This window comes from Manduca sexta, chromosome 6 (genome assembly GCF_014839805.1).
Source record: "Manduca sexta isolate Smith_Timp_Sample1 chromosome 6, JHU_Msex_v1.0, whole genome shotgun sequence".
NCBI classification, from domain to species: Eukaryota; Metazoa; Arthropoda; class Insecta; order Lepidoptera; family Sphingidae; genus Manduca; species Manduca sexta.
Genome location: NC_051120.1, coordinates 4,446,343 through 4,458,259, shown reverse-complemented (window position 1 = coordinate 4,458,259; position 11,917 = coordinate 4,446,343). Strand labels below are relative to the sequence as shown.

At 36.8% G+C, this 11,917-nt stretch overlaps 1 protein-coding gene across 2 annotated transcripts in view; it reads right to left on the bottom strand.

The window, feature by feature from the left end:
- Positions 1-157: 157 nt before the first annotated feature.
- LOC115455962 (rho guanine nucleotide exchange factor 17) overlaps positions 158-11,917 on the bottom strand; it is a 144,295-nt gene continuing 132,535 nt past the window's right edge. For both annotated transcript variants that reach the window (XM_037445871.1, XM_037445866.1), the window contains exons 9-20: positions 10,992-11,214; positions 10,192-10,283; positions 9,425-9,555; positions 8,735-8,901; positions 8,428-8,520; positions 7,756-8,018; positions 6,057-6,237; positions 5,528-5,595; positions 4,831-4,967; positions 4,012-4,189; positions 2,923-3,093; positions 158-1,641 (exon numbers count right to left, since the gene is read on the bottom strand). In XM_037445871.1, coding sequence (XP_037301768.1) covers positions 1,352-1,641; positions 2,923-3,093; positions 4,012-4,189; positions 4,831-4,967; positions 5,528-5,595; positions 6,057-6,237; positions 7,756-8,018; positions 8,428-8,520; positions 8,735-8,901; positions 9,425-9,555; positions 10,192-10,283; positions 10,992-11,214 — 1,994 coding nt within the window. In that variant the 3' untranslated portion in view covers positions 158-1,351. The remainder of the gene's footprint in view (positions 1,642-2,922; positions 3,094-4,011; positions 4,190-4,830; positions 4,968-5,527; positions 5,596-6,056; positions 6,238-7,755; positions 8,019-8,427; positions 8,521-8,734; positions 8,902-9,424; positions 9,556-10,191; positions 10,284-10,991; positions 11,215-11,917) is intronic.

Genomic DNA, 11,917 nt, shown 5'->3' with positions numbered 1-11,917 from the left:
CTCATACTGATTTTGAAAAGACAATAGTTTATTGGCTGAGCGGTGAGAACTGCTTTCCTAACTGGTAGAGTTAATATTGACGGAATCTAAATAATGTACATTTTACAGGTTCAAAGAAATTATTTCATTTCTGTAGGTTACAAATGAAACGCATACGTGTTAGTGCGACTTCTTTATTTACTCTGAATTATAAATATAGGATACAAGGTCCATACGTCCTATTATTTGCCCTTGTGATGGATCAGGTAACAATGGTTAAACATTTTTGAGCAATCACAATTTGAATTCACCACAAAAAAATATTTTTCGATGATAAGTAATTCTGAGCTATAATTTCTTCTACGATCTAGAGCTAATTGAAATTGCATTGTATATGGACATCGATAATGATTACTTTCCCAATTTCTTTATTATTTGAATAAGCAGTATGTTTTCACTTAAAAAACAACACGCGAGATATGGCCGATCGGTAATTGGAAAGTCGACGCGGAGGCGAAAAATAGACAAAATGAAAGGCATACAGACCTGTTCGCTCGCGAATCGACTACGTTTCGACTCTCCATAAATTACAGATCAGCCTAGGATCTAGTTAATATAAGAGATTTAAAAATGCATCTATCAACACCACAATATTCAATCAGCCGGCCATTACCTACTTAGCAAAGATTTATTTGAAAATGTAAGTACTAAAGTGTTGTTTCTTAAACGACAAAATATTGCATCTTATTAATAACCTCTAATACTTTTACACTTATGGCCAATTATAATCCTTATACAAATACACCTATTACTAATGTTAGGCAAATAAAAACTGAGAAAGTAAACACTCGCAACATCTGTAAAGCTGTCAATGAAATTAATGAACAATTTAAAAGACCTAAAACGCATCTTAGGTAAACAAATTATCATTATTTCAATATACCCTACATTTCCACATTCACAGCGATATGACGGATACATAAAATTCTTGTCTTGATATGGATTACATGTAAACAACTCTAAAACACTTCAGAATACTATAAAACATCTATAAAGGTACATAACAGGCCGAAGAGATGGTCCAAAACTCTGATAAATGTACTCGAATAATACTGCACTTACAAAACCATTTTGTTGATGATAAACCGACATTTCATGTCGTATTAATAATCTCAAAATTTGTCACGCGGTACGCGTTATACACCTATATTAATTTAAGTAGCGTACATCGTAAATCAAGCTGGAATTATACTAAACATTCAACGAAAACATTAAAAACTTCACCGTGATCACGTGATCATCTTAGTACATCCACGACGCGTTTGAAAAGGCGCGGGAAGAATTTCGTAACCCTGTAGGCCTTATGATTCGTTCATACTCTCCAAAGAAGTAAATGGTTCGTCGAGTCTTCTCTGCCAGCGTCCTCTGTCATGGTGGAACTTCGGAAGTCTTCGTATCCGTCTCCGCCAGAAATGATCAATGTCTCTTTGTTATTTTGGTTGCTTTCTGTTTGTTTCTGTAGTTTCTCAGCGTTGGTCGAGCGTCGGCTCAACGCTTTCGTTTTGAGTGATGTCTGTGTAGATTTTGTTGGTTGTTTCGGCGGCACTGGATTTTCGACGATCGTCAAAAATCTCACGTGGCCCGTGTGTCCGTAGGTTATGCCTGAAAAATATTTAGTATTGAACATTGGCTACTTTATTGTAAATTGTCAAAGTTTTAAGAGTTGCATAAAAACTGAAAATGTAATATCACTACATAGTATAAAACAAAGTCGCTTTCTCTGTCCCTATGTCCCTTTGTATGCTTAAATCTTTAAAATTACGCAACGGATTTCGATGCGATTTTTTAATAGATAGAGTGATTCAAGAGGAAGGTTTATATGTATAATAACATCCATTAAATAGTGGAGAAATACTGTTATTTTGTTATGTTATACCCGTGCGAAGCCAGAGCGGGCCGCTATGTTTTTATATACAACGTTCACAGTTTTTCTGTAGTGTATTTAGTATCAGCATTGCACCCGTGCGAAGCCGGGGCGGGTCGCTAGTTATTAATAATATAATAATATAATCTCTTTATTTGGCAGCTTACATAGAAGGCTTTATACAGCGTGCGATTGAATTTTGTAAACTTAATCTTATCCTAATACTAAAATCGATTCCGATCGACGTCATTCCAAAAATGTAATCTATACTTATATTATAAAGAGGAAATGTATTGGAGTTTGTTTGTCAGTTTGTAGGGACTAATCTCCGGAACTATTGAATCGATTTTGAAAATTCTTTCACTAATCGGAACCATTATTCAGGAGTGAGGTTACTTTTATCCCAGAAAAACTTTTCACGCGAGATGCGAGCTAAAGCCAGTATTACTAATAGCCTGCGCACACAACGATCTGAAGACATAAACCCTTATAAGTAAAAACAAGAGCAGAACTACGACCAAAAGTCAGTATTACTAATAAGTGCATAGGCACACAGCGTTCTGAAAGCTTAAACCCCTATTAGTAAAAGTCCCAGTGTGAATTATTAATTTCATCTCCTTATGTGCCAGCTCACGTAAGTTTAATTACCATACCGTGCAAATGAATTTTGTAAACTTAATCTTAATTTGATAAGAAGAGATTCCCCTAGAAATCACTGCTAAAATATTATCTATATTCATATTATAAAGAGAACCAGTTTGCGAGTTTGTTTGTTAATGAGTTCATAGAGGGGTGATATCTGCAATTATTGAATCGTTTTTAAAATTCATTCGATATTATGGATTGAAGCTACATAACTCAGAATTGCTATAGGTTAGTTTTATCCCGGTTTTTTTTCACGCGAGCAAAACTAACTGCCTTAAGCTAAAGATTATGCTTAAGCCTATGCACACAACGCTCGAATAAACCCTCATTAGTAGAAGTCCTTGTCCTAGCAGTGTGAGAGTAAGTGCTGATACCGGTGAGATGTGGGTGCGTGAAGACGCCGGTGCGCTTGTTGGGCGCGTTGTGGAGCGGCGCGGTGAGCAGCACGCCGGCGCTCGTGCCCACCCACAGCGTGTCGCGCGCCGCCAGCAGCGCCGTCACGCGCAGGCACGCCGCCTTGTGCTGGCGGATTATGTCGTCACACCCTGAACGACACCAAATTCAGATTGCTTAGTATTTTTTTACTAGAATAAAAGTTATATACTCTAATATGTGTAATAGTTTTTGTCGTACTAGCTTTTGCTCGCGGCTTTCTAAAGAGTTTTCCGAGATCAATTTTTTTTTTACTTACTTGATACGTATCGTTATATTATGACCAAATTACACAAAATCGTTATAACTTGTAGCCTATGTGTTATTTTCACATGTATAACCAATATTACTGTAAAGTTTCATCCAAATCTTTTCAGCAGTTTTTTCGTGAAAGAGGAACAAACATACATAGAAATAGAAATAGAAATTTATTTAGGTTCAGTTCACATCAGTTACATCAGTTCACGGCGGTCACTACACTAGGCTCCAGGCCCGTATCGCAGTTGATACTGTCTCTCAAGATACAGGCTTGCCTAGTTTGAGAGGTAGGGTTAATTAATTATGTCAATCTAGAAATATTAGATTCTTCTACTAATGTAACAACGTATTGTGAATCTTTGTTTTTCTATTTTCACATGGTAATGTACCTAATCATAATGGAATAAGTAAATAAATAAAATAAATAAAAATTAGCAAATGTACGGAGCGGAATCAGGTGAGCGCTAAGCACACACTAACAGCGGCATAAAAGGATCTACATGAAACTAATACTATGTTATGTAGCAAAATTAGAATTCACTTGAAGTAGTAAATACCGAGCGTACAAATGTACTGTCTAAATGCACTCTTATCGTACCTTCAATTTAAAATATATTTAATGCACGTCTTGGCGAATAAAACAGTGCAAGGATATTCTTGCTTGACGTCAAAAGACCCAAGAGAGGTATACTACTCTCTAGTAGACAGAATTCGTTTCTCTTAATAAAAATTGTACCAGATAAAGATTTTCCTATTTCTACCAGGATACTGACCATGCAACATCTTAGTGACTTGCGGCGTGATGTTGATCTCGGCGAGCTGCTCCCGGCTGGTCGCGTTGTAGCACCGCAGCTGAGCGGCGTTGTGCAACGACAGCCAGATCGTGTTGCCAGCTACAGCCATGTGGCTGATCGGCTTCGACTCTGAACTTATTTGGAATGTTTCGTCCACCTGGAAAAATATTTTCGTCACAGTTATAGTTTAACCTTTCGTCAACCAGTCAGTAAACGTATAAATATTTTAATAAGCTTGGAATTTGAAAGTTTTTTTTTCGTAACTGTAATAGCTATTGTTCCCCTGGTAAATAATTTGTATGACTTAAACCAGTTACTATGGGCTTGAATAATACAAAAGCATTTAAGTTTTACATTATTATTAATAATAATATATGCTTTTGAACATTGGCTATCTTCATTATAAAATGTAAAATTTTACGAGTTGCCAAAAAAACTGAAAATATTATTAATTTAATCTCTTAACGTTTTTTTGTTTTAGTTATTCGTATGTAATATTGTAAATTCTGTTGGTGATCCATAATAAATAAAATAAAAATAAAATAAAATCAGATCTGATACACATTTCTTACTGTCACTTTTATAGGATTAGGGTCTGAATATGAATATCTTTATAGGTGGAGGCTTGTAATTAGCAAATTAAGTTATCATTTATTTTATATTTATGAGATCGTTATTAGTCTATAAGCCTTCTGACAAGTAATTAAATAAATAAATAAATGAAACTTTCCCACCCTCACACACACTACCACGGGTCTGACTATACTGAATCATGTCTAACTATGAGGTAGGTGGTACCTGCAGCGTGTGCGGGTTGATGATCTTGATGGAGGCGTGCGTGGCGCACCACAGCCGGCCCGCCGACAGCAGCATGCTGCTCACGGGGCTGCTGCCCGACCCCACCGCGATCACGCACCGCTCCGACCACGAACCCTCTGTTAACGACAAGCCTCTGTGAGCTATGTGGATGCAATGATGGCTTTCTATACACCAATCGTTTTTAATAACGAAAATTAAGCATTGGAGTGTGTAGAAGAGGTTTCAGTCATAGTCTTACTTATAAACTGCTTAATTACGAAAAGAAAGAACTCGGGTATGTAGAAGAGGTATTAACAGTCTTACTTATAACCTTGTTTTAGCCTTAAGAGGTGGTTAAGATTTGCTTAAATTGCTGTCAAAAATCACCGGTTTCCTAGTTTAAATCTTATTAAGGGGCAAAATGGCGGGTTTTGAATTATAGCTGATCGAGTAAATTTGTGTTTTAACACTAAAATTATAAGTCAATGTGCATTTTGACCAAAACTTTTATGTAAACGTGCCATTGTAATTCCAATTTTAATGCTCAAATTTGACACAGAAATAAGGTTACCAAAATATAATTTGTTATTTTTTTACAATTTCTATAATACAGATGTAGATTTATCAGTTCTTGGAATGTTCTAACTCCTAACCAGATTCTAATGTAGGTGATTTTTTTTTAAATTTTCCTTCTTACCTATATCTCGACAATATACAACAAGGTCGCCATTTCCGAGAGCAACAAACACTTTCCCTTCCACGTAACTGCAACAAAAACATCACTTTAACTACTTTCAAATTTTACTTATCTTCAGATTTATCTGAAATTTTATGGCGAATTTGGTACAAAAATACAATAGTGCAAATCTAGTAACAAGTGTATAATATTCCATATAATATTAAATATTATAAAAGTTAACGCCGGGCATCTTAGGTAGACATACAACAGCCCCCTTAGAATGAGGCAAAAAATACAACATAAAAGCAAGTGTTATTTTGATTGGCGGGTAGAGTATCATGTGACTAAGACATTGGTCTCTCAACCAATCACAATCATCACAATTAAACGACACGGCCCTTCGCGTCGTGTTCGTTACGTCACATTGTAGGGAGCCAGTGCAATGCTACGAGTTTAGGAAGTCAAAATTGTAGGTGGAGTACCAGGCGAGCAGGAAGTTAACATCGTAGATCCAGTACCAGGCGAGCAGCTAACTCGTAAAACTTACACAATGGAATGAACTCCCGAATTATGCTGCAGTTTCACTTTATTCTTCTTGATCCTGATATTGTCCAGACAGTTGTAGACGTGGATGCAACCGTCTTCAGTTCCCAGCCACATTGTAGGTTGGTTCGCAGTTGTCCCACTGTCTTCTGATGATTGACGGCTTGCAGGAGATGAGAGAGTTCCTGAAGATTATATATAATAATATAAAGCTAAAAAACATGTTTGAAAGATGATTATAAAAAAAAAGATTAAGCTTTTGGAATGGCATAAGAAAGAAAGAAAAAAGTAAGGTAAAAAATGTAGATAGAATAAAAAGTTAAGTTACTAAATACAGATAGCGTCGTGCATTAAAAGGAAGATGGTGATATTGAACACACAAATATTTCTTTTAATTTGGATGTGTCGCCTCTTTCCACTAGCTCCTGTGGCCTGGAGGGTCCAGAGTTTGAATCCCAAATAGCAACACTTTGAGTGGTTGTCAGAAAACGACTTCCCTGGAACTGTCACCTCCATAACGGCTGACATCAGGCAAGCCGTCAGTCGAAGAATTATTACATACTTTAAATAAGGGTGTTGCGTCGACCCCTTGGTCTTTTTAAGCGAATAAAGCATGCATCCAAGCATATATTTACAGAATATTACCTAGCATACGTCCGGTAACTAAGTGGCATAGAAGGAAAGGTACACATTAAAGACAGGGTAATTAAACACGTTTCAACATAGATTATGTGCAACAGGTTGGAAATGTGACAACTACAGAGTTTTGAGCCTCACTTAGATTATTATTACTAACAATAATCTTACGCAATTATTGCTAAAAAAATATCACCCTCTGAATATGTGCAATAGAGAGGTAATGCTCCCTCACGTTGTATAAGTCTTTTGAAAGATCAAAAAAGCTGTAAGCTTCCAATAATTGCATACGGTTATAGCTAGCAGTAATTGCTCCGTTTAAATTAGGTATTAAGAATGTATTGAGTGTTTGTAAATTTGGTAAAGTTCAATCATTATTTACATTGGGTATTTAGGTGCTTTATAATTTTTCTGATTAAATAGTGTGACAAAGTAAGAAAATCTAGTTCAGGTAAATACAAAATATTCGAATCACTGGTTAAATGTCAGAAAATAACAAAATAATCTTCGACGATAATAGAATTCAATAGGTATATGCTATTTCCTGGATGATGCTGACAAAGAAGAAAAATGAGATTTGTTTTTGGAACCCATTGCTATATAAAAGAAACAATTTTTCTTCAGAGGTCAAAATACATATAATATAATTTGAAAACTCCATATAAATTATAAGGCCTAACCTCTCTCAGTAGTAGAGGAGGCCCGTGCTCAGCAGTGGGCAAGTATATAATACAGGGCTGATATTATTATATAAGTTATAGTAAAATTTGGAATATGCTAACACCAGAATAAAACCACGACGATATTAGTAAAAGGATCAAACATAAACGTCACGAGTCATGAGCACTGTGTTGGGGGCGAGCTGGTCTATGTACAAACTAGACGAAATGTATTGTAATCATATGAAAAAGGTAAGCTTATAGACAATGAGCATGGACTGAGAAACCAATCTCACAGCATATCGCCGCGTTGGACTATAAACTGACCAATCAAGAGTGTGCTCACGATTCGTGCCTCGATCCATCTGGGTCAAAACATACAAAAGAATTGCGATATTCAATCCTTACCAGATGTAATCCCCATCGCCTGCTTATCCACCGCTGGGTTCGAGCTGCTTTTCATAACTGGATGGACCTGGATATTCTGGCCAGTATGAGGAGTGCTCAGACTCTTGCTATGGTTCGGAGTGAGGGTGCTCCTGTGGTTTCCGAGACTGGCTGTCAAGCTGCTGTGAAGCCTGATTGTTGCAGACTCCTGGCTCCGTTCGGACTGCGCGTCCTGGTTCTCGCTGGTTGACGAGCCGTCGTCCTCGTCGTCACTGGATGATGAACTGGAATTAGGACGTGGGGTGTTTAGTTTGTGGGTATGGAACCTCTCTTGCTGTCAGTTATGTGACTACTTCATAATCATTGTTGTCGCCGTCTATCCCTACATCCCTTTTTCCTGATTTATGGTTATTATTTTTACCTATTAATAAAACAAATAAAATTATTTTTTAATGAAGATAGATTTTTTATTTATGTGATGACCATTTATAAATCTAAATAGCTTGACTGGCCGTTTTTCGTCTTCTGTCGATCATTTTTAATATACTTTGGTTTTGTTATTAGTGTTACAATCTGTTTGTTCTACAATCTATACTGGTATTGATTTGAAATACACCACCCATCCTTCATGATATATAAAATCTTTTTCATATCTTCTTCTTCTTATAATTGTTAACAAGCCATATTTCATACCTGTCCAATCGAATGTTTTTGCAGCTGTCGTCAGGATCGGATATGCTGATACCAGGCTTCACCGACCCGGTGCTGTTAAGCGAACTTGTGCTCCTGGAAAATAAGAAAAATCAAGTCCAAATTAACTCTTTTTCGTAGTTCCTGCTTCACAGTTGTACTACTATAATATTGTTTTTTACGAAGGTGTAAGTTGATTTGAAGTTCTATGAAGTGATTTATAGGCAGCCGTTATAATTTTAGTACTTTTAAATATATTGAAATCCAAACAAATGCCGTGCATGTGTGTTTCGCATCAGTATGCACTCACGGTATGTCGAGCGTGTGCTGGCGCGCGAGCGCGGGCGCGGGCGCGGGCGGCACGCACGCCACGCACAGGATGCGCGCGTTGCACACGCCGTTGCACGACGTCACCTGCGGCTTCGGCGACAGCGTCAGCACGCACACCTGCCCCACGTACCCGTCGCTGTTGCACACCTGGCAATATGGACGTACGTGTCATAATAAAGCTCAAAAAGTTTAGCTTGATGGTAGTCGAGCTGTGGGTTTTGTGAGTGCGTTATTCACTCACATAAGGATAGCATCGAGCAGGATCGTGAATAGAACGACACCGCCTGATATCAATACTCCAGCGAAGGATGTAACTCTCGATGGTCGGTATAATTACACCTGCCTTTTTATTTAGCGAGTATCTTCAAGGTCTATAGCAAATCTTACATAATGAGAATCCAAAAAAGTTAAACTAAATATCCGGACCAATAGCATGTCTTGCGAGGATCTTTTAGTTATATTGCCAACTAAAAATGTTGGGCCCCGAGGTCGTCTACATCAAGATCATTAAAATTAATCAAATTACTCAAGTAAACATCATTGTTGCTTTACTACGTTAGCACTAAGATACTTCGTTCTTTAATATTTTAGATCTTCCAACTACCTACCAGCCATAACGCTTATAATCACAAGCGACCGGCTTGTCTCGTCAAAAAATAATGAATATTACCCAAACGTCAGGTGACTGGCCCTTTGGCGGTAGAGTTGGAGCGGCACAGGTGAACTGCAGGCCGGCTCGGGTCTTGCGAATCGGAACTGGTGATAGGAATTCTGGGGCTGGCCTCTCTTGTCCATACACGCCTGGAAACCATATAATAATACAATTAATTTGGTGTTGTGTGTTCACACGCTTAGTGAATTTAGAAAAAGCCTTTCTTTTCTTCTTCAATAAGATTATCAACACAAAACACACTGGAAATAGATTATCGAACTCATGCTATCAAATATTAAAGTCATATAAATTCTAACACAGAAAAAGTGATGAGAATCCGGTAAAATATGAACAAGTGATCCCTTTAAATTTCGGTAGGAGGTATAAGTTTCTAGAAACGGAAAAGAGGCGCAATACCCATATGTATCTTCATCGAGAATAACGACGCGTTCAAAAGAAACAGATGAAACGGTGACCTCACTACAAATTGGAATATTTGGAACATAAATTACTATGTCTTAACCATTTTATTGCAGTTTTCGCAGAAGGACTTCTTTCTCGTAGTACTTACTAAATCAAACGTAGGATATTTCCCTATTCCCTTGACTTCCTACATTAAGATGTTGAACAGATAGTACTGATCACGTAACCCTTTGCTTTTCCGCTGTATTAAATCAACAACAATAATTTAATATCTAAGTTCTCTTTAACAATAAAATAGGATTTAAAATAAAATTCGTAGGTAGTCTTCAAAGATAAATATTGAAACAAGCATTACAACTTACACAATTTTTGCTTGGTCTCGTTTACCAGTTCCTCCCAGCTGCTCCTTTTCTCCGCCTTTGGATATATTATAGTTAGATTCTCTGGTCCGTTTCTGTAAAATATAGATAAGTTCTTCAATTTTCTACACTGATATATTTTTGTGGTTTGCACTTTTTACTTAATAATATCCTCTATATTTTTTTGCGTTTTTATATTAATTCAAAATTTATTTGTAATCCTTATACTATTACGTAGTATAAGTGCCTTTCGTTTCTCCATTACCTGTTCTTTGACTTTCTATCTCTTATTAATGGCTTTAATTTCAACCCTTGTTACGAATGACAGAAGTAATACAGTTAATCTTTTCTTAACATCGGCTCTTATATCATTATTCATATCATCTAATATATAATAGGTTTTTACAAAATCATCGTTAAATTTTCAACTAAATTCATATATTTTTATTGCTTTGAATGACGAGACGAGCTAGCTATTCACCTAATGGTAAGCAATACAACTGCCCATAAACAGACAGAAACACCATCCAACACCTTGAATTACAAAGTATTGTTTGGTATTTCACTGCCCTCGCCATCCTGAGACATGAGTTGTTAAGTCTTATTCTATCCAGTAGTTACACTAGCTACAGTGTCCTTCAAACCGGAACACAACAGTGACTACACACTGCTGCTTGGTGGCAGAAATAGAGATTGCGGTGGTACCTATCCAGGAGGACTCTCACATATGTTCTTCATATAACCGTACTATTTTCAAATAAATTCAAATCCCATAAATTAAAAAGCTTTAACAAAATACTTACGGCGTGTGTACACTGATCTCCATATAACAAAGTTGTGTGTCGCTGTTCTGCCTCTCCGACAGTTGTCTGTTCAGCGAATGCAGCATGTCCCTCACAATCTCCTCTAGTTGTGAGTGTTGTGTGTGCAACGCAGCAACGTGCTCAGATATCTGCGTCAGTGTGTTCACGTCTTCAGTCAATGTTTCTACTTCGTGCATTATTCGCCGTAGATTTTCGTCTTTAGCTGGAACGAGAATTGATAATCTTTAAGATGATAATATTCTCACCGTTTTTACACACACAGATCACGCATTTGCCCCGAAGGTCTACCTTAGTCAGAGGAACAACTAGGACTTCCACTTTTCGCCTGTGTGTTCCATTCCATGATGTTATAACTTATAGGAGGTGAACCTATCGCCATATCGGACACAAATTTCAAACTGCGGGCTATTGAGTAGAAAAACCCAATATCACTTTACCCGACCAGGGATTCGAACCCAGGACCTCAGAGCGGTATAGCACCACGCACGCCATATTACAACGCCACTGAGTCAGTTTATGTCCTTCATTAAAATAATCCTAGTCCTATATAGTAGAATGTAAATTTGTGATTTGACACGTTTATACCTTAGTATACGCTAACTAGATATTGTTTTTATTCATGATACCCAAATAAAAAAGAAAGGTAAAATCATGTTTGTAAATTAGTTAGTATAGCAAATAATCTCCTAACATATTATAAAAATCCAATAAAATACTACACAAATATCAAAACACAAAATAAATTCAAAATGTTATTCAAATGTATGGATCTGTAACAATTCCTTTAATATATGCGATGAATATTTAGAATAACTAATATGAAATTTATAGAGATATAAAATTTGTAATGAAGCTATTGAATTAATTTGCTGACACTTTATAACAAAAACCTGTTTTTAAATTGT